The sequence below is a fragment of the Vespa crabro genome, chromosome 6, assembly GCF_910589235.1.
Source record: "Vespa crabro chromosome 6, iyVesCrab1.2, whole genome shotgun sequence".
Taxonomy (NCBI): domain Eukaryota; kingdom Metazoa; phylum Arthropoda; class Insecta; order Hymenoptera; family Vespidae; genus Vespa; species Vespa crabro.
In genome coordinates, this window is record NC_060960.1 from 3,089,339 (window position 1) to 3,113,981 (window position 24,643).

Genomic DNA, 24,643 nt, shown 5'->3' on the forward strand with positions numbered 1-24,643 from the left:
ATATCTACCCATAGAATCGTCAAAAACACTAATAAAAATAGTTACGTCACGAGGAAATTTTTTCGTACTATTATATCATATCTTTATTATGATTTATTTGTCTTCGATTCTTTCGTATCTCTTCGTTCTCAGTAGGGGGAAAACATTAATTAAATAGTTTGAATTACGATAATGGCGCGAGGTTAGTCGGCGAGAAGAAGGAGGTAGAAACGAAAGAAAAGAAGGAAGAAGAGGAGAACAAGAAAAAGAAGAATGAAGCGAGTAAGATACGGCTGACAGACTATAAATACGTCATATTTATATGCTCCGCTAATTGTCTTGGACGATAGGAATCTCCCTTTTATTACTTTTCGAGTTATTTCTCCCGCAAATTCAGCGACTCGTGCCGACTCTCTCTATCTCTCTCTCTCTTTCTCTCTCTCTTTCTCTTTGTCTCTCTCTTTTTTTGTTTCACCTTCTCTCTTACCGTCAGAATATAATTTCTTCTTGGGTAACATTATTTCAGAAATTTGTTCGCAACAACGACCAATTAAAGTCGGACAAACTTTACGAGGAGATACGAAAGATATATAAATATTAACAAAACAGCATTATCTAATTGTAATAGAAAATATGGCGAAGAAGATGATGGTAGTTGGAATATGAATATTGGATATATTTTTATTCCTTTTTACGAAAGTGAAATCTTGAGGGGAAAGAAATCATTGGATTATTTTAAGTCTCGTATTTTGAATATTTCTCGAATTCAAACATTACATTAACGGGGTTATCAATAGATAGATATTTAGGTACTCCGAATTGAAAAGATATTCCGTCGATGTTAGTGATGCGAGTAATACACCGGAAACTTTGGTGTAAAAGAGAAAAAGAAAAAGAGGAAATGAGAGAAGACGTATTTCTGGAAAAAGCTGTCTTGTCGGAAAAGTAATTACGGTAGAAGCATTTATCATGAATTCCCGTTTGCGGCTGTCTAGCGGTTCGCAACTTGAACGTCTAGGAATCGTTTGTCGTTTATCACGATCATTCTAAGACGATCGAGAGATCTATCGATAATAATATAAATAATTACAGTTATTATCGTTATTATTGTTATTATCATCATCATCATACTTATTTTAGCGAGAAGAAAAATATTTCAACGACAGCTCGTTAATTATATATTTTATTTTTTGATGGAGGGGGCTTTACGAGTGAAAAAGAAGAATGTAATACATATTTTGTTCAAGTATGCGAAAAAAACAATTATTGGGCCAAAACGGGCGGTTTTACCATTATCCGCTTCGTTAGCATGTCTTTTCCTTTCCATTTACGATAGTCGGTACGATAAAAGGTGAGCTACGTTAAAAATACATGTACTAACGAGCGTATACTAATGGCTGACAATAACCTGGTAATATCTTACAGTCGAGGATATCTTATGTAGAAAACAATGTAGGAACATACATACCTTGTGATAAGGAATGGAGTATGCAGAACTATTATTCGAACAAATTAGAGACATGCTATATGTGTAATAAATGTGTTAGTTATTAAAAAATTTTCCGTTATTTTGTATGATTAAAATAAGATATGGAAAATGGGACGGTGATAAATAAAAATTACCCTGCAAACGAACGGTTCTATATTATTCAGGAAGAAACGGATTTCATAGTGTTAACATTTGCATTCGTATCTCATCTAAACGAAAAAAAATTGGAAAGAAAGAAATGATTGTGACTTAAGGTAAGAAAACAAAGAACAAATGGTAATTTACATTAAAAAGACAACAAATATTTGTTAGCGTACATGCTGATGCTAAGATTCTCATAAAATATCAGCATTTGGTAACCGTAAATGAAATTAACACATTCGACAAGTTTATAATCAATTTGATTGTAAATTCGATGAAGACAAAATCGATGAGGTAATTAATGTCAACGTATTTGTTGTCTCTCTATTTGTTTCGATACATCTAAATCAACACACGTAGAGACATTTATTATGTTTTTCAAAAAGGAACTTGGTGAAATTTAGCCTTAGGCGAAACGTGTGGCTCATACGAAGATTACGATAATATTTCGATTTAACGAAATCATTTGTAAAAGGTATACTAAAAGATACCGATTATCTCTCTGAAAAGGACACCTGTCGGTCGTATGTTGTCAACTTTTATATTTATTACTTGATCCGTTAGTTTCATAGATCTGTTAAAGATAATTAATAATGAGGATAAAGGATCATGGTACATATGGTATACATAAACTGAGTTCGAAAGACAAGAAGCACAATTTTTAGAAGGATCTATCATCTAGAATAATGATTTGTTTAAATCATAAAAGTTGATTGGGGTGCATTAAGTTATCAGGATTTAAAAATTGTGTAGTAAAATAAATCTAATCATAGAGTTTAATCTAATCATAGAGTTTAGTTACCGGTCTATGGAAACATCATACTTTGTATATTTTTTATATAATAATGTATCTATTTAAATAATACGTGTATTATATTTTGTAATTATATAAAATTATATAAAATAATATATATATGTTAAATTATTTCAACATACAAAAGGTGAATTTTATTATTGTATATTCCAAAAGTAACATACTTTATAATACTTGTTTGAATTGCATTTTTGAATCACTCAGGTATATTAAATGTTTCTATTTAAATCTTCATTATTTAACGAAACATGAACTCGTAACAAGTTATACTATTCAACCTGTATTGTGTATGGTAGGACAGGCAAGGATTATTTCTCTAACTTGTCCTAAAGGAGCCCTTTGCACGATTAAGAGAAGCCGCTAAGCAATTACGTCGTCTGTTTCGTGGATTCGTACGTCGCTCTACGAGAACCTTACAAATGATTCTGTTAAATGGACGCGAATCGCTTGTCGCTTATCATCATGTCTTCTTCAACACAGACAGACAGACAGACGCACACACACACACACACATACACATATGTGTATACACGTAGATACATACGCGCTCGAGCGAGAACTCTACGAATTTCATGTGAAATCGCCGGTAAAATTTCGCCAACGGCTCACTCTGCTTGCCACGCTCACTGATAATTAAAATTGTTATTTATTGCATCGGCCCTAATCGTCCCGCCGCCTCTTGCGTAACGAGCATTAATTAGCCTCTGTCGGATTACCGCTCGCTGTGCGTCGAAGCAGACACTCTTCCGACCTCTCATAGACATGATATTTCTCTTTTTCTTTCTCTTTTTTTTCTTTTTTTTTCCCTCTTCGTTTTTTCTTTTCATTTTTTATTGTTCTACATTTTGCTCTCTTCCTCTCAATTGTATATCTTTCATCTTCTCTTGAAAAATTCCAAAGAATTGATCCACTAAACGATTGGTTCAATTAGTTTTTCCTTCTTTTTCTTATCTTATTATTATCTTATTACAAATTATATATTTGCTTTATGATTTATAATTAACTTTTCTTACGTTAACCGAGTCGTGCGTAATTGCACATCAATTAGAAGATTTTTCAAAAAAAAAAAAAAATAAAAGAATAAAAGAGAGAAAAAAAAGAAAAATATTCAATTTACCTAGTTGTACTTTATCATGTTCATATAAATTGACTCGAGTTTATCTCACTACAGAGACATTTAATTTTTTAGAACTCAAGGCGAAAAACGAGAGAATTAAAATTCATGTTACAGTGCTTCTGAAAACGATTAATCTTGTTGATAATTTTACTACATATAGAATATTAGTCCTTATCTTTTTTTCGAAAATTTTGAAGAAAATTGAAGCATAATGAAATTAAAGATATTTTTCGTTTACCTCGTTCGAGTTTTTTTCTTACAATGATATATAATTAACTTAATCGTTGACGCCAGTCGAATCGCTTAGAAAGGTTAGCCATAGGAAATTAATTTACGCCACATAATCTATCTGTCTATCTAGAAATATACTTACTCGATGTTCTTATCTCGCTTAGGGTAGCGTATAATTAAAATTATTAAACCAGGTAGAAAATATCTCGCTTGTGTTCAACTGTAACTCACCTTTAAGGATAAAAGTCAAGATAGGCCGTGAGTTAAATCCTCTTCAAAGAAATCTATGATCAATTTGATGTCACAAATTAGTTTCAGTATCGTCGACATAACCGATAATCCTTTATAACATTTTCAATATTTACGCAATACAATGTGAAATTTACAAAATTTATAGTTATTGCTTGATGTTTTCGTTATTTTTTATATAAAAGTGAAAATAATCATAATAATGTATGTTTCGTTGTAAGTAATTCTACTGAAATTGTAATAATTCTCATAGAAAAAAGGAAAGAGAGAGAGAGAGAGAGAGAGAGAGAGAGAGAGAGAGAGAGAGAGAGAGAGAGAGAGTTACGTAGGGACGTACTTCACAGTATTTTTTAACTATATCATTTAATATTATTCTGATAAAAATCGAATAGAATAGAGATACGTTATTTTTCAATAAATACCCTGGGCATGTGAGAATACGTAAAGACGAGTACGAGAATAGAAAGATAATAATCGTAGGCGCGAATAAAGACGAAAGGGAATTCGATTCCAATCGGTCGTTTAAAACAATCGGCCGACTAAGCCTGGAAAAGATCCGTCGGAGATCTCACGCGACGACGGGAGTATAATATCGTAGGGCAAATGACATGCCGCAAGAGTAACAACCCGTGGTTAGTAATTAGGGGTTGTGAGCGAGTAAGCAAGTAAGCGAAAGAAAGAGAGAGAAAGAGGGAGAAAGAGGGAAAAAGGGAAAGGGTTGTGCGCGTGAGGGCCGTGTTCACGGCATGCAATTTCTCTTTTTTTATTGGCGGCAAAACGCGATCGAGCACGAGCCGACGAAGGAATTATTCCTTCCTTGATAAATTCGCGCCCAAGGAATTCTTAATTAACGATCGATCCAAGAAAATTCATTCAGTTATTAGATATATTTCAGGAGGAAGTAATGACGGTTACCTTCGATTTAAGATCATCTTTTAATTCCACATATTAAAATTGTTTCTAACATTACGAAATGTACCCAATAAATATTCTTCCGGTAGGCGTGATCCGCCGCATAAAAATTAACATTGTCGGTTCTCTTAACGAGTAACACGTTATTAGGTACAATCGTATCGAATACGTCGAACCCTTATTATCATGGTAGATAAAAAACGATAATAAAAATAATTCCTACTATTCACAGAAACGCCTTAGCTTTCATGTTCGAATAGCAGTTCGATAGAGATCACGATAAATTCAGCTGGCGGGCTTCGAGTTGGCTCGCAAATATCATATTGAAAAGGTGCTTGCTAACTTAACTGACTTTGACATTACTATCGTCGTGTATACATTTGAGTTTAAATATATACATATATATATACACACATACACATGCACATGTATATAATTATCGTTTATCAAAGAGTGTAATGGTGATTGATATGTTTTGAGGAAGATATTAAACTTTCGAACGAAGCTGTGCTTCTGCATCGAACTTTCTTCTGGTTATTATTGTTATTATTGTTATTATTGTTATTATTATTAACATTCAAGGTAGGTTGAACAACGTTTCGTGACGAAGAAGTAGCACCGGTGTAGATAATTCAACAATCTCTAACGAACGTGTATTGTTTTGTTTCGTGAAAATTAATTAAAGCGAGAACTTTGTCGGCTTATAGCGTGATGATACTTAATTCGATCGTAACGCCGCGGATGTCGGAGAGGATGAGAGAGAGAGAGAGAGAGAGTGAGAGAGAGTGAGAGAGAGAAAGAGAGAGAAAGAGAGAGGGAGAGAGAATATCGTTGTAAAAAAAGAAAAAAGAAAAAAATTATTAGTGGCCGAGCAAATAATGACGTTTTACGAGTGTCGGAGTAGTCGAATTAGCCGGTCAAAGATTTACAACGTGTTTTCGTCCGTTTCAGCGCATAGCTTTTGGTTGAACGAAATTTCAAAGTGGAAATAAGACTGGTCCTGGGTTACCACGGTAGTTCGTACATTATGCATACGGGTGCATGCTAAGTGGCGAGGATATTAAAATATGATAGATAAAAGAAAACACTGTGTTTTAATTGAGGTTGAGCGGTACAAATTATGCTGTCAGGAATGTCGTTAATTTTTATTCCACCAGGACACGTAAAAAGAGACCGGCTTTTTTGACCGTTAAAATGGGAAGAACCGAACGCACCGTATTTCTCTTCGCGATATCGTCGATTCGATACAGTTTGGAAACGTTTAACAGTCTCATCGACGTTCGATCTTCCGCAAAAATAAAAAGAAAGAAAAAAGAAAGAAAAGGAATAAAAAAATAAAAGAATCGTTCGTAGTTAAAAAACGTTTTGGAAAGGATTAATATTAGCGGCGTTCAATAAACCGGATCCCGAAGGCGATTCATCATGAAAGGCAAATGATCGAGCGTGATCGAGTTCTTCAATCGAGAGGTCGAAATCGATCTTTCCTAGAGTCGATAGAAAGAGAGAAGAAGGGGGAGAAACTAAGGAAACGATCTTCGTGATCAAAGAGATATTCTATCTCACTCTTTCTTAGAGTCTCGCGTGTGCCTTGCGTTTTTCGCGTGTGTTGGCCAGCGAGTAACGACGTCTCAATTTTACGCTCGAAAAATGTAAGAGAGGCATGCCAGGAACGGTCCTCTTCTTGGATAGACCCTTTTCGCCATTGCCAGTTTTCTCGACACCCTCCAGCCATCTTTTTCTCTTTCTCCTTTTATTTCAAAGGTTAGACGATGTTGTGAGAGAAAGAGAAAGAGTAAAAGAAAGAGGGAGAAAGAAGGAGAGAGAGGGAAGGAGTAAAAGAGAGAAAGAGAGAGAAAGAGAGAGAGAGAGAGAAAAAGAGGGAGAGAAAGAGAGAGATCTCGTCTCACTCGTCCCTTAACGTCGACCATACGCAGCCAAGGATTGCACGCGAAGGTATTAATATATAATTAACCAGCCTGCTTGTAGATCGTATCTGAAAACCTCCTTATCGGATGGCAGCCCGTCGATTCCAGGGCTACCCGTATTATGCGAAGACCTTTTACGTTGCCTTCCTTAGCCAGCCCGTTCGACGAGCTGCTGTTGCTATTGCTGCTGCTGCTGCTGTTGCTCCTACCACTGTTGTTGCTGCTGCTGCTGATGCTGCTGGGACTGTTACATTGCCGTGGGACTACTACCTTCTCCCCATCTTTCGTTCCTTTCTTTTATTTTTTCAACCTTTTGCATCCGAGAAACATCCAAGAGTTTTTTCAGATCGATCTGCGAGACGCGATACTGCGTTTTATATCTTAGTATATATATATATGTATATATATATATATATATATATATATATATATATGTCATTTAAAGAATTTACTCGACCTATCGAATGAGTCCTCAGATAGGATTATTAAGTAATTATGATGAAAATTGTTAAATTTCTTTTAACTTGTATGCAATAATTTCAATGAAATTTGACATGAAAAAAAGTAAAAAAGAAAAAAAATATGGGAATTTGAAGGCAACCAGTCAAATTGTACCATGAACCAATATCCGACATTATTTCTCGATATCGCTTTCTTTCATTCATTCTTTCTTTCTTTCTTGTCTAGTTTTATCTGTCGAGGTCATCGTTTTTCATTCTATAAGCCTTATTCATGGAACCATTATGTCAACGTATTTACATATGTTGTATATTTAATATCGAATACGAACAGTGTTATACGATCGTGATAATGTAATGACGCTGCTGCTGATCTACGTAAAACTGGGTAATAAAATAAGAAAAAGAAAAATGAACCGTAACTAACATTTAAGGCCGATCGTATAGGAGTCACCGTGTTTTATGTGCATTTGTTCGCATACAAATATAATGATTGATAATCGTTCGTCTGAAACGTATAGTAAGTGGTATGACAAGTTAAGAAAAAAGAAATGTTTACCCGCATCGCGATTTTAAAGACATAATAAGATATCGAAGGTATTCATTAAGAGGAATTAAAAGTATCGTGAGTGATGTTCGTTTTTTGACCACTCTTTATTGCACCTGTCAGGAATATATCGTTTTGCTTTTACTATCGACTCGATCCATCTTACAATTTTAATTATGACCCATTGACATATTCTTTCTTCTTCCTTTGTTTTGTAACACGTTGTATCTTTATTTAGAAAATTTTTCAATACTTGTGCAAAAAATGCAGGAAAAGAAAACGTAGCAAAAATTTGTAATAAACAAAACAACTCTGATAATCTTATGAATTTATGAAAACGAGACTTCTTAAGGCGCTTATCTACATAAGAAGAACGTTTTAAATAATAAATGATATCAATTATTGACAAAAACATTATTAAAAAACTTTCCATTATCAGAGCGAAGTAATTGAAAATTAGCGTCAACTTATTGTGATATATTTTGATTACTTCACCACAAAAAAATTCGTTAAGTATTGTAAAAGAGTTAGACGCATTACACGATTCTACTAAAATTTTTATATTTTTTCTAAATTCAACTTTCTTGACGTTAGGAACGATTGGATGAGAAAGAGAGACAGAGAGAGAGAGAGAGAGAGAGAGAGAGAGAGAGAGAGAGAGAGAGAAAGAGTGTCTATTATTGCGGAAAAAGAGAGTGAGAGAAAGAAAGAGAAAGAGATTAAAATGGAGATAAAAAAAGAAGAGAGAAGGATATTTAATTCGGTTCTCGTCAGGGTCGAAGAGACGAGAACGTGTAACCTGGGGCAACGTGAGGAAAGTAAGATAGAAAGAAAGAAAGAAAGAAAGAAAGAAAGAAAGAAAGAAAAGAAGAATACAGACGGAGAAAGATAGATAGAGAAAAAGAGAAAGAGAGGGAGAAAGAGATAAAGAGAGAAAGAGAGAAAAGGACTCTAAGAGAAGGGCCCCGCAGGATTGCTGAAGGGATGGTGGAGGGAGTATAACCGGGCGTCAGGAGGATTGATGGCGTCTAGATGCAAATGCAGTCAGTCTGGCACGCAAGCAACGTATCCACCTACCGACGCCTTATGCCAGTTAACGCCTTACAGCTTAATAATCTTGTTCATTCCTCCCTCCATCTCTTCTCTTTCTCCTTCTCACATTGGCAAGCGAGCACCTTACCACCCTTTCTCCGTTCTATTTCGTGTCTTTTATCACTCTCTCGCGTCGGTTAAATTACTTTATTAACCCCCTTTTCTTGGGTCCTACCTTCTCGCGCATCGTTGGAAAGTCGGGCTACCGATTGTGTATATGTATGAGAAAGAGAGAGAAAAATAAAGAGGGTGGATCGTATTTCTCTGCAGGAAGATTTTAATACACAGAGAATTGGTCTTCCATTCATTAAATGTTTCTATAATTAAGTTCGTATTAATGATCTTAAAAAAAGATATATATATATATATATATATATATATATATATATATATGGAAAAGGGGTGAGGGAGGAATATATAGAGGTCGTTTAGAAATTGTTTTCGAAAAAATATTATTAAGTAGGTTTACTTGGAAAGAGATATCTCTCATCTTTACTTGTTTTATTTCAATTAGTTATATTTATGATATTTATTAAATCATCGGATTCGTTCTTTACCGATTAGAAAGACCGATATTTTAATAATTTTCTGAAAAACTTCTCGTAAAATAAAAATTTTAATTTTCTTTGTAAGTTTTATCTTCGAAAATGGAAAAGTATGAAAATAATTCGAACAAAGAAAATCCTCATGTAAGATCGAATGCATTAACCTTTGTGTGGTATCGTAGCGTGGGATGCATTCTGTGCTAATTCTCTCTCGTATTGCTATATTATCCCTTCTATTGTACTCCCCTTCAACATTGATTCATCGCGCTCCAGCAATATTAATTTCTCGAGTCGATAATAGTGAGCTCTTGCTCTATACCATCAAGTAATATATTTACACCTACCTACGTGTAACAATTCGATGTACCAAATGTTTCTAGGATAAAATACGATTGGTAATCTCTATTTATTGAATATTTATCGTCCTCAAGGTATCAAACGTGTTTTAGGATTTGCTTCTAATACTATGATAAAATAATATGATAATATGATAAAATTTATCATGTTGAATAATATATAAATAATATGATAAAGTTATCATGTTGGAGATTATTATTCAGTATAATTTCATTAAAAAGTAGAAATGACAATCTTTACGATTTTCCGATAAATATTCCCGAACAAAAATATTCTAAGTGCATATAAGTGTATGTATATATACACGTATCGTCATGAAAGATTGTTTATGGTAACAGGAGGAAGAGCACCTGGAAAGTTCGTGTACGATGTTCCAGGTAGAAAGTGCCGGTCTCAAGGGTGTCAGGATGTCGTTCCTAACGCTAATGACGTCGTTGACTCTCACTTAACAAGAGACTACCCTCTAAATGGGGGGGTTGCGTTCTGGAAGTCGCTCGTCCAGCTTTTGCTCTGCGAGACCATGATTACGAAACTCGAATTCACTTCTGAATTACATTGCTCGTAAATGCCGTTAACGTCTCTGCAAAATCGTCGGTAAATTAGAGAAGCTAGAAATTAGATCGTGCCATGCAGATTTCGTCTGTCCAGAGTTAATTAAAACCATACGAATGAATGGAGAAGGATGTTGATTTTAATAAAGAAAATATTATCGATTAGTGTTTCTTCGTGACGGAAAAAATTGATTTGTGTTTATCAACTTTCATATTATAATTCGATGTCATTATGAACGTGTCAAAAAATATAACGTCCTGTCGGTTGAAAATAAAAGGAAACGAGGAAGGAAAAAAGAGATAGATAGAAAGAGAATGAGGAAGAAGAGGCGGAGTTTGAAGTGCGTATGGAAATATTCGGCGTTCTTGACGCGTTGGGCCCGGGCCGCGTTGTAATTACAATTTAATTGCATGTTATACCGGCCAGAAACGTCCGGACAGTCCATCAGGGTTCTTTCATTAAAAGTTGCATTCACAACTCAATTCGGTTTTTGGCCGGCGCGTAATCAGAGAAGGCAGCAACATAGTAGTGCGTGAGAGAGAAAACGCAGAATGTGAACGTATAATATAATTTCTCTCAGAAATCATATTACATTGAAATTTTTATTCTTCTTCTTTTATTTATTTTCTTTCTTTTTCTTTTTGTTCTACTCACTCTGTAATTCATTGTCTGCAAGCTACATACGTTGAGAATTCAAAAATCAACTCCGGAACGTAAAACGAAAAATAAAATCGTATTCAATTTACTCCCGCAAAAAAATTAGATCTCGTCGGCTATAATTATAAAAGGGATTTATTATAAAAAGTATTACAGGAATATAGTTCGGTCTCATGAAAATTTGACGTATCATTATGATTATCTTTCTGTTGCATTAATTTTCATTTCTTATTCTGAAGCTTCCTCGATTCTTTCTTTTTAAGTTATCATTTTATGTCTTATGTTAGCTGAGCGTGATGTCGTAAAACCAGCGTAAAACCATAAAAATATACTCGAGTTTCTCGTATTACGCACGAAGAGCCGTACAAACGATTAAAGGGCACCTTGCCATTTCCGATACGTCCCTTTCCCTTTTTGAGCGTACACTCGCGCACACACAAGCCGCGGACCGGTTGTTCCTGTCAAAAGGACGTCAAGATAGCACGTAAAAGGCGAAAGCGTTCGTCGATATGCCGCTCGGCTATAATTTCAATTTAATTGCACGTTATTTCGGATATGCGTAAGTGTATCCGCACGCGTACCTATCATTCTTATCCATGTTTGAGTTTATGCGTATATGCGTATGTGCATATGTGCGTATGTATAAGCGCATCTCTCTCAGTGTATATCAATATAACACACACACACACACACACACACACACACACACATATATATATATATATATATATATATATAAATGCGTAAAGACGAGGAGGCTCATTAAATGCCTTAAGCGAGCACGCCATTTCGCAGTTTGCCTGAAACCTGCCACAACTAGTACAACCACCATCACCACCAAAGTTTCGCTGTCTTCAAAGACGACGTATCTGGGATGTGAATCGAACCATGTTATGAAGTTCATCCTTACTTCTCAACTCGCTTGTCTTCTTTCCAATGTCTTATTCATTTTATTGCATATTCATGAAGCTTATAAGATAATTAGGAAGAACGATTTAATTGTATGGTTGAATGAGAGTTGATATGTTTTGTTTTTTTTTTCTTGAAGTTTTAATGAAACAGAGTTAAGGAGAGATAGTTATTGTGATTTCATTATTTTGGTTAAATTAAATTCATTTAATATATTTTTTTTAATGATTTAATCGAGAGCTTCGTTATAACTTAGGGTTTCAAAAATTTTTTGAAAAAAATTGAAATAGAAAACTTGATGAAGAAAATGAATTTATGATTGCACCTTGTAGGTGGATACTCGCCCGTTGCATGCCAGAACAAAATAAGGCGAGTAGTTAATACGCGACGACGTGCCGCGTTTTTCGCGTGGTATAATCGTATGATGATACGTTACCACAGCGTTGGCTCCCTTAACGACACACGCGACCCTACGCGAATATCGTTCTGTTCTTCCTTTTATTACTCGACATCTTCGTCTGGATGCACGAAGTAAAAGAAAATATATTTCAATATGAGAATTCGTTGAAATCTTTTTGACGATCATACTCAGAAACATCCTGATATAATCTCTTTCGTACATTTTTGTAGTTAACGAATTCACATTCGCAAGACATATGAATTTTTATATTCATATTATTATCATGTCAGCCTTCTTCAACTAAATTTAACGTGTATGATCTTATTTATACGTCAACGTGTTTTATTTAACTATTTCTGTATAACGTTAATCCTTTATAAATCCGTATAATTCTTAAGAAACACGTTCATACAGATATTTTTGAAATCCTATTTCTTTTTCTTTATCATCAAATTCTTTGAATCAACGATCAGTACATGTGAGAAAGTTAATGTTACCTCTAAGTACAAATTATATTCGATATAGTGCAGTTATTTTAGTATATATTTCACATAGTATCTATCGTTCTTCTTTCTTTTTTAGACATGAAAAAGTGAAGTTGTAGAAGATTAATTATATATTTATTCGAAACATTAAAAATTGATAAAATATAAGATTTCGAAATTATTAATTCTATTGAAGGAAGCGACATCTTCCGATTTAACGTAAAGAAAATTTGAACGAACGTGTGCGTACACCGGATTTGCGAAGACGAGTCTTTACTGAATGGGATAATCCTTCATGCTGCCACTGTGCACGAGATCCGGTTGAGTACTTATTATGAATTACGGATTATCAATAACGAAGAGATTCGATCGATATCCATTCTGGTCTCGGTTACCTTGGTTCGAGCAAAACGCCTCGGGATAAATCGTATCTAATTACGTTGATTAATGAGCGACTCGATAATTTTTTTCTTCCTTTCGGCGATGTTCAGCATACGTTCACTTTACCTATAAGATTTTACGTAGATGTTAGATCTTAATTGGCCGATGTATGTGTCTACGTTCTAAAGCTATTCATTAAATTCGAATATTATATACAAATAAGAAATCATTTTTTCAAAATAGACATTGACCTTTCTTTTGAAACGTTTTAAATTATTGATATATGTTTTGTAATAAATTTAATAAAGTACATGAGGAAATATTTTTTCGCGGGTAAAATTTGAAATTCCTCATTTTAATTATTGAATTTAGAATAATTCATCATATTTTTTATCTATTAATAAATTTAAGATTATACAATTCGATGGATAACATCAGTGAATAAATTAGCATTGATCATTTTTGAACAAACGAAAAATACGTTAAAGGTCAACAAATATTAACTTTCGATTGAGATTACGAATAGTATTAGATCTCTGATAGCTGGTGGGAAAGGAGATGTTGACTTGAGAAGTATCTTCTACCAATAATTAAACGGTCTTTTAAAAGGAAAGGACGAGAAGGATGAGTATCAGTCAAAGAGTCGATAAATCACAGTTTCTCGCGGTCACGAAACGAAACTTGGCCGAAACTTGGCCGAAACGCGAGAACTTTAGCAATTTCTTCGATGAACTTGCTCGTTCGTCGGTTTAACGAGCGAATTTATTCTCTATCTCTCTTTCTCTCTTTCTCTCTCTTTCTCTCTCTCTCTCTCTTTCTTTCTTTTTGTACGATAAGGCTTCAGCGTGTTCGCGGAAATGGCGGCGAGCTATATGAAAAGGAGAGGAATTTTGGGAAAGTAAGAGAGATACTCCGAAACGAATGACATCGTAAAACTGTGGATTGCAAAGCTACGGAGAATGAAACACTAGCAAAGATTTGACTCGTTCCTTTTAATTCGACGAACCAAAATTGAATCCTTTCCTCGTGAAATCATCGGGATCTCGTGTCACCAACGTTCCTTATTATTTTCCGCCGATAACTTTCCGCTATTTTTAAGTGAATACGATACTTCGTAATGTATTATAAATTTCGTTGGCCATTTCTTCAAATGATATCTTTGATAATAATACTCCGAAGTAGATTATGATTCTCTGATAATGTCTATAATATAAATTTCGGACGATATTAATGTATTAATTAATTAACGAATTACGTTTCTTTCGGGATAAATTAATTTCGACATCGAAGAGGATGTAATTTGTATACGTTAATTGGTTCGATTATTTATTCAATAGCTACTAGGAAAGAATATTAGGAAACAAGAAAAAAGAGGGGAAAAAAATAATTTATTCGTTAAAATTTGATATCCTTGTGGTTGTATTTGAAAATAACTACAAAATTAGTCGATTCATTATATTCGTATGTATACACTCCGATCCATCATTCGCCGGCTGTATTACCCATCGTCGAGCGACTTCCTCTCCGTTTTCTCGAATAAAAGCAAAAAGAGAAGAAATAATTTGCGAGGAGTAGAACGTCGACTGGTAACTCTCATGGAAAATGGCCGAACGGGAAGACGACCATTACCAGAAGATTGTTTAACTCGTTATCTCATAAATTATTTAACGCCAACGATGCACCCGACAATGTTTATCGGCTTTCTCGTAATTACCCTCGATGATAATAATAGAGGGTGCTATGGAATGCGAGTAATAAAGAATAGATAAACGAGTGTCGCGCTTTTATTAACGGAAAGATTCATGAATTTGCTTTGAGATCGTTTCGCTTTACTAGTTCGATGCTTTTCACGAACGTGGTCTTCTATCTCGATTAACATAATTACTGAGCTATCATAAACTTTCGTAAATCATTGTTGCGACGTTGAATGAAAAAGAAGAAGTAACTTCGGTGGACATCATTGGAATACATAATTAGAAACATTTTCCCCGTAAAGATAAAACCTGAGGCGCCATAGCTTGAGAATTTAAAGACTTTGGTATAAGTATCTAGATATAGATATTTATGTCAAACCCGATTGAAATTTTTCATAAGAAAATAAAGGAACTAGATACGCACCAATTGAGGATGCTAAAAATTTATTGTTCAACGGAATATTCAACATAACACGCAATAAAGGCGAACGATAATACTACGAGTTTCGTTTCGTAATGGAACCTATTTTCGTGATCGAGCTTGGAGTTTAGAAGAGAAAGGATCTTTCGTCGTCTCCTTCTTTGCCGTTTCATCTTTATTTTTATATATCCATATGTAGGTATATACACGTGCCTGCTCGCGCGTACACACGCACACGTATATATACGTAAAATGTACATGTATGTAATATATATGGATGTCTATATATCGATTAAGATAAGGATTCTCTCTCGGCCGAGTATCGCCAAGTCAATCATAATTTCCGATCTTTTATTCAATTCTGTGTGTTCCCTGGTATATTAGCATACATATGTATATATATATATGAGCACGGATAAAAGAAATTCGCCGTACGACAAGGTGGAAAGAGGACAAAACGATCACTGGGACTGGCAGATCCCTGAGGAAGATACGGACCTACCGTATGCTGGAGCATTCTCATAAAATCACTGAAATTCCATGTTTATTCAATATGTCGAGATTTCAGATTCGTATTTCGCTTTATCTGCACAAATAGAGAAAAAGAGAGAAAGAGAGGAAGTTAGATGTCGGTGGTTTGTAAGGGTAGTGTAGAAGAGAGGGTAGATCGGTATGATGGTTGCTCCATGTTTGCCGACTATTTTCCTGTAGATAAGCCTCGATTCTCGATTCGAACGTCTTCCACGTTTATGGAAGGCAGACATAGCACGAGTTGAGTCAAACATGCGACTCACGAAACGTCTTTCGTGGACGAAACCTTTTCGAAGCACCGTAAGCATCTACGAGAAAATATCCTGTCGGGGTCAACGTTCTCATAAATTCTTTTTGGATAAAAATTGATTCGATTATATATTTTTTGTCATCTCTAATTAATATTAGACGTATCGGTCGTATCTCATATTTAACATCCGAATTCATTACGATGATAGCAATCGTCAAAAATATTATTTTGAAAATTACATATTAATCTTTTATATATTTTTGTATATATCTATTTATAAAACACGAGAGATAGACGATACGATATGAATTGATTTAATGATGTTTTTAAATCGTAATCGGAACAATTTTTTTTCTTTTCTTTTCTTTTTTTTTCTTTTTGTTCTTGTGCTCTCAATAACAATAATCGTCCAGTTTGTAAACAAAAGAGATTAGAAAAGATGTCACTTTGTTGTGTTCGATCGTTTAATCAATCGATTTTTGCGCGTTGAAACAATAATGTTGAAGATAACAATTTTCTTCTTTCCTCGTTTCAGGCTGCGATGGTGAATCCGACGAAGGTGGTAGCAAAAGACGAAGAAGCAGGACTAACTTTAATAGCTGGCAACTGGAAGAATTGGAACGAGCCTTCCTGTCGAGTCATTATCCCGATGTATTTATGCGGGAAGCTCTGGCAGTCAGACTTGAACTGAAAGAAAGCCGCGTCGCTGTGAGTACCTTATTCCTTCTTCCTTTCTTTCTGTTTTTTTCCCCTCTCTCTCCGCTCTCCTTTTTTTTGTTCCTTTTAAAGATTATTAGTTTGAACAGAATACCAAGACAACTTTTTTTCTGAAGATGATCCTCTTACCACCGGTAGTACCGACGATAAAATATATTCTTCTGCAGGTGTCGTGCTTGGATACAAAGTCTTTAAGCTCGTATCAACGTTAAAGCTTGATATATAGTTTGTAAAGTAACCTACAAGCATACTACTTTGCGAACGGTCTTAAAATATAGATAATACCCGAGTGCCGAAATTCCTTCCTCGTGAGATGATCCATTTTATAACTTCATTTTATTGTTCAAGATAATTGTTGAACAAGGGACGACAAATTTTCATTTCGTTCATTTTAAGAGAAGTAAAATGAAATAGATATTTGTTAAGGATCGCAAATATAAAAATGTTTTAACAAATGGTTAAAAAGAAAGAAAACAAAACGTATACTTTTCGAATAAATAAGGATCGTTGACGTTTTAGATACGTATGTATAAGGGAAATTATGATGTAAGGAAAACGTAACTTTATTCGGCCATTTTCATAATGCGAAGGGAGATAGAGAAAGAAAGAGAGCAGCGTCGATTCGACAACGCTTTACGTTGGCGTATTTTTCGTTTATAGACACTACACTTCGAGATCGGTCGTCGCGATACGCACGAATTTAAAGTCACTTCGGAATCGTGTTTCGAGGGTTGATGTTCAACAGACGTCGGGGGTGGCTCCGCGTTACCGACCTTTGCCCCTTGGCCTGACTATCTCTCTTTCTCTCTTTCTCTCATGGGGGTAGTTAGTCCATCTGCTACATTCTGAATGCGGTTACCTCTGAAGAAAAGAACCCGAATCCCAGTCAAATATGTTCGAGGGTGCTAAACCGAAAGAGATCTATCTCGTATAACGTACCCTCGTCCCTCTTCAAATCGATCGTCTCTATTTAAATAATGACCGAGCCCGGGATGTTTAAGGTAGCCTATCGACGAAAGGGAGCTCGTAACTTTCGATTTTTCAACGTCATTTATATCTTTCTATCATAAGTTTCTTTCTCTTCCGCATATGTGAATATTTTTTATTATTATCTTTTATTATTAATTTCTTTTTTACAAAGGAGAAAGAGAGAGAGAGAGAGAAAGAGAGAGAGAGAGAGAAAGAGAGAGAGAGAGAGAGAGAGACAGAGAGATTTAGAAATAAAATTATGTCGATTAATAGTACCATAAAATATATAATTTATATTATTGTACATAAGAGTTAACACCATCATATTTTCTTTTCTTCTTGCTTTGCATGTATTTTTATTGCTATTTGATATTTTTTTTTTATACAAATTAATCTAAAATGAAAAAACCCATACTTGTGAACTAAATCCTGAAATATGTAATTTATATTCACTGTAAAGTTTTATACCTTAGAAAGAAATTTTTTTAAAGGAAATTTTATATCGTTATAAAAATCATATAAAAAGTTATTAAATATTGAACATTCCATTCTCTCTATCAAAGAGACTTATCGATCTCTCCATCAGAGAAGAGAACCAACTTAGGGTGGACCCTTAATTTCACGGCTGATCTGCCAAAAGGCTACCCTCGAACTAAGAGGGCCCTCTTCGACAAGGATATTTAAATTTACGCGCTTAGACACGCTTTGGGCAGCTTCCGTTTGACTTCTACCAAAAATATTGACAGGGATACGTTTCTCGATCGATAGAAACATATTCAAAACAAATATGACCATAAGTTGAAATAGGATAACATTATATTAATTAAAAAATATTCTTATTGTTAGTAAAATTTAGAATAAAATAAGATTTATACGAAATTGAAATCGATTAGGAATAAAGAAAAATTGTTAGGTTTCAAGTCGATAGCAAAAAATTGTACTCTCCTCTCTAAGATTATCAAATATAAATCTGAGACCGTATGTGAGAGAAAAAGAAAGAAAAAGATCGTGGATGATAACCTAAACTGGTGACACGGTGTCACACAGCCGGTGCGTCTCTCTTCGAGAAAGGGACATCACCGCGATGGGAAACGGTTCTTTTAGATTAGATAGACTCGATCCCCGCAATAGATAACCTCACGAAATACGGGTGCTTTTGGATGAGCGTTTAAAAAATATTGTCACGTAGAGAGATAAGCGGATGACATCGTCGAATCGACAAAACCGGGAGCTCTTCACGAAGGATACGTAAAAAGATTCGTGTATAGTACAACGAATTTGAAACGATTCATTTTCGTTTTTTCCGCCCTTTTTATCATGCAACATACATATATAAAATTCATATTACAGTAATTTATTTCGAAATATTATGTATATCGTAATATATTTAATATAACGCTATAATTTTTATATTTGAAAAACGAAGACTTTTGTTTTCTCTTTTTATCCTTTTCTTTTTTCCTTTTTTCTTTCAATAATCTTACGATTAGAAGGGAAATACCAAGTTATCATTCAAAGATAGCTATAAACGCCACGTAGGGGAACACGAAAGAGGATGCCACTGGTATTTTCCTGACGTGTGATTGGTCGTAGAACAGTTTGTTAGACGTTATCGTTAAGCGATAGTTTCTGACATGTAACGGTAATAACCTTACGCTAACGCTTTCCCACGCATCACTCTTAACAAGCCACAGCTGCACCCATACCGATTTCTCCTAATGCTCTTCTTCGTTCCTTCGTGTGCACGGAAGTGCCGATAATTATCGGTCGTACCCGTCATACTCACGCGAAATGTAAAATGAATTTACATAATCCATACTCTTGTTGGATCGATCGATCGATCGTTCGTATTGATTAATTGTTAATTACATATTATTCATAGCTAAACTTCCTTAATCAATTAATTCCACACACACACACACACACACACACAAACGTATATATATATATATATATATTAATAAACGTATAAGAGATATAAAATATTGTGAATTGTTTTAATATTAATTTTAGCTAATAGTGCTATTAATTATGTTTGAACAGAAAACGAATTTTCCTGTTTGGTTACCTTTAGAAGAAAATAGAGGAAAGAGAGAAAGAAAAAGGCATCAGGAAATTTATGGGGACGTTTTAACCGGTGTTCCTGAAATTCCAGCGTTGTTGAGCAAATTGTAGGAGAGAACGCACGATTAGAGATGATGGTCGGGAGAAGTCATAAAGGCGTACGACGTGATGAAGGTGTTTCAGCGGTCGAAGAGGGCTATTGATCTTTGGTTGCGTGTGAGAGCAGCGCCACGTACTGGCCAACCCTCGCAACTAATGTCTTCATCCCTCTCCTCCGACCGCCTACGCGAGCCCTGTTCGTTTCCTCTTCCTCTCTTCTCTATTGTTCTCCTCTCTTTCTCTCTATCTCGTTCTCTTTCCGCCTCCCTCCTTCTCTCTCTCTTTCTCTCTCCCTTCTTGCACACGTTGACTCCGCACGCCATCCCTAAATCGTGCTTCACGCTACGCGAGTATTCACGCGAATACGAGCAAAGGGTTAGTGTTCTTGATGTATCAGGACACCCTCGGGGGTCGTTGGTCCTTCGTCCAACAGCAAGAGACAGACATTGCTTCTTCTCCTGTAATTTTGAATCTGAGCATCTTTGTTGAGACTAAAGAAAAAAGAAAGGTGGGGGAAAGGGGAGCCTGGTTTATCGTTCAAAGTATGCAAATTTGCAAACTGTAGAAATAAATTAAAAGATTCGTCGTTGATTGCAAGCTCGTCTTGTTGTCTGTTTTAGGTATGGTTTCAAAATAGAAGAGCAAAGTGGAGGAAAAAGGAACATACGAAAAAGGGACCTGGTAGGCCGGCACACAATGCTCATCCTCAGAGTTGCAGCGGTGAGCCAATACCACCCGAGGAATTGAGGAGGAAAGAACGTGAAAGGCGGCAAAAGAAATTGTTGAAGGCTCTTGAGCGACAACAACGAAAACTTGCCGCTAAGGTAGGCAAGAATGATATAATTGAAATTGTTAAATATCTTCTAATGGTTTCTGAAAGAGTTTCAAAATCATTTCGAAAATTTGTTTCAATTGTTGCAGGGTATAACAGTGGACTTGTCGACTTTAAGAGCCGAGTGGGAGTCTCGAACAGCGGCGGCGTCAGGTAGCAATTCTCTAAGCGGCCATCTTGGAAATTCCTTTGGACATTTAGGTAACAACGAGAGTAGCAGCGTCTCCGGTTCTGGTAACGATGCTAACGAAGAGATCGACGTTGTTGGGGGTTTGGATTCCTGTAGCGAAAGTGGAAGTGAGAGAGTTGATTCAGCAGCCGACGGTTCCGTTGACGGGGAGTCTTATCCAAGATTGGTTAATGGAAGTACCGATCAGACAGATCAGAGACAGAGCACGAATCACGCGAGTACCAATACACAAAATCCAAATTCGTCTTTGAGTCTGGATCATTTGAATCATCAACAAGGTATTCATCATTGGGGTTTGAGCCTTCTCGAGCGAAGACGGGAATTAGTGAATATATCTGCGGTCCGACAGGCAGCGAATAATAGTAACAACAACAATAACAACAATAACAATAACAACGTTACTCGACTGATTAGGCAACAAAGTAGCGAGGAAGACGTTCAGAGTAGCAGTATAGACTTGTCCGTGAAGGGTCGCGAGGAGAGAAAAAGGCTGAATCCATTTTCTATCGACAGTCTACTCGGTAACAATAACAGGACAAGTACACCTGTAATTAATCAGAATGAACATCGAGCTTCCACGCCTACGTTGTCGAATGGAAGGGAGTCAAGTACTCCAACGTCACCTATTTCGGTGCCCACTTCGCCGTCCACGACGTAGTGACGTTTCGATAGTTTAGTCCGATTTTCTGTATGTTCATTTTTAACAAAGTCGAATGAAAAGAAATGTTGACGTGTTGGTTTTGGACTTTCGATATTTTTTCAATCCAAATATCGTGATTGTTCGAATAATTAAACACGTTTATCAAAAATTACAAATGAATACAGGACTTATCGGTAACTTCGATGACTTCTCGCGATTGCAGTAAATCTTCCAAACTTCCAAAGACTGGGACTATCGAGAAAGAATAATAAAATAAAAAAAGAAAAAAAAAATTAAAAAAAGAACTTCTCAAACGAGTTACGAGTCTGTAACGTGTTTCCACGATATCACCTAAGGGATAGACCAACAACAACGATTTACTTTGACAAAGCGAAGAAAGAGAAAAAACAACGCCTATATCAGTTACGACATATCTACAGCGAGTGGACGCCGATTTGAACGAAGTTTATCTTTCGCTTAGGGCATATGCGAGGTGAAAGATAAATGAAGAGGAGAATGTGCAATAAAATACGAATGGATAGTTCGAAATGACTTCGGTCAATAATCGGAACGATGTCGTGATCGATATTACCGAAGATAAAAGTGTGAATCGTGCATGTGTGGTTCTTTGCCGTGTGATAGTGAGAAAAGAAGAGATAATTAAGGAAGGATGAGGGAAAGAGGAAAAATTCAAATTATGTGTGCGCGTCTGCTATGTGTATGCGTGTGCGTATGCGTGTACGTATGTGAGTGTGCGTGTGTGTCCATACAAGAGAGAAAGAAAGAGAGAAAGACAAATAGAAATGAAAGACAAGCATGTGTATTTAATGTATATAATTAGATCCAAAATAACGGAGGATTCACGTTTTATTTAATTCACGTAGCTGATAAAAAGCAAGTGTTCGTCGAATCGCGGATATTATTTAAATTTTAAAGCAATAGAGATTTCGCCTGGTATACCTATGTATATAATAGAAGAACTTATAAAAGATCTAGGCAGGCGCAATAAGCCAAGATAACGACAAAGGGATACAGAAAGGGATGCGTTTTCCTTTGACCCTCATTCACACATTCACATCGAGCGTAAACGTTAGCCGGTGGAAAGTTGTGGGGAAGCGAGGGGGAGAGAGGGAGAGAGAGAGAAAGAGAGAGAGAGAGAGAGAGAGAGAGAGAGAGAGAGAGAGAGAGAATGAGAAAAATAAAGCGATGCCATAAAATCCAGGATGCAAGATAGTACGTACCATATATCCATTAAAAATATATTAATTTATTCTCAAGACTATGCTGCTCGTTCTATCCTAACGACCTTATCCACTTCTTCATTCATTCACAGGCTCCATATTATATCCGGAACAAATTTTTGCTTCGTGCTCCTTTTCTCGCCATTATCTTGATGAAATAATTTTTCATAAAAAATCTTCATCCTACCAATAATTTCGAGAAAAAAAAAATTATTTACTTGAATGCGCGCAAACATTACGTCACGATCTTAATTGTTCACTTTGAACTTTTCGATATTTATACTGGATATGATAAATTTTTGCACGAAAAATTTCAGTACTTTCATTTCAGTCGTCTCTGCTTCGACTTCACACAGTGATGATAATAATAATAATAATAATAATAATAATAATGATACTGCTACTACTACTACTACTACTACTACTATTAATAATAATAATAATAACAATAATAATAATAATAATAATAATAATACTATTATTAATGACAATAATTAGTTTCTTCAGAAAGTAAAACAAATTCCTTCGACGTGGTTTTCATTATTGTGTTCTTTTTTGTCTTCTTTTTCATTAATTTTCGTTCGCCTCTTTTGCGTTATCATATCAAAGCTATGTTAATGCGCGAAATCGCAAATCCGCCGAGTTTGCGCGTGCATATACGCATACAAACGTAGATTGTACGTATCTACGTGGGTTACCCTGTCTCATTCGTAATAATTTAAAGCGCGCGTGCGTACCTAGTTAATTATACGTTTATCGCTGAGCTCCGCTAGTTCGTCGTAATTTACGACGAGGCGATTGCACCCGCGCTCGCTCGTGTCTCCGTGCCGAATTGCGGACTTTAAACGAAATCGAACATTTTTTTTATTCCTTTTTCTTTCTTTTTCTGTTTTCATGCGCTTTAAGGCGACATTTATTTTTAATCTTACGATATCACCTCGAAAACACGACATTAACTTCAAGTTGATATCCGATTTTCGACCAACTTATTGCAACATGTCATGTTATTATTATTTATTATTATTATTATTTATTTTTTATACGAGACAAACCCTACGATACGTATAAATATTATTATTGAAATTAATTGATATTTTCTTCATATTGATGCCAATTAAGAATGATAGTTAATGAGATTTCTATTTTCATGCTACGTTCTACGAGTATTGTGTTACTTCTGACTCAGCGTGCGTATATGTATTTATGTATGTAATATATGTATATTAGCTGCGGAACATTACGTTGCGTTGGTACGATAAGCTTTGAATCGAAGTAATAATTAATAAATCACGGGTGTATTATTTCCGTAGTGAAACAAACCAACAGAAGTTGACTTTATCATGTATCGTAGGGATATTATTGACATGAAACGCATTCCGTACTCGCAATAACATTTACAACTTTATTGATGCACGATCCCTCGCGGATTGATTCATTTCATCCGCGAGAGATAGGACGAACGAGAAAGGGGAGAAGACAAAAGCTTCGAAAAGATATTCGGTTTCAGCTTGTCGGTTTCATCGAACAGAGAAATATAGACTGTTCGAGAAATTTAATTTATATTCCATTATTAACTAGACAATGACATATTACAATCAGTAATGATATTTCATTCTATAGTGACACGGAGAAAGAAATGAAAGGGAATCGTTGTAAATTCGCTCGCAATATGGTGATGCAAGAAATAATCTGTCCGATCATTCCAAGTAAATAAAACTTTTTGAGTTGCAACACGGTAATTCAGATATTTTTAAC

The 24,643-nt window shown here is 35.4% G+C and overlaps 1 protein-coding gene across 1 annotated transcript in view; it reads left to right on the top strand.

Annotated features, from left to right (window-relative positions):
• Positions 1–23,159, top strand: part of LOC124425039 (protein zerknuellt 1-like) — a 28,464-nt gene extending 5,305 nt beyond the window's left edge. Inside the window, exons 2-4 of the mRNA XM_046964804.1 lie at positions 16,672–16,844; positions 20,606–20,809; positions 20,907–23,159. Of these exons, the coding sequence (XP_046820760.1) occupies positions 16,672–16,844; positions 20,606–20,809; positions 20,907–21,665 (1,136 nt within the window). The 3' untranslated portion in view covers positions 21,666–23,159. The remainder of the gene's footprint in view (positions 1–16,671; positions 16,845–20,605; positions 20,810–20,906) is intronic.
• The last annotated feature ends 1,484 nt before the right edge of the window (positions 23,160–24,643 follow it).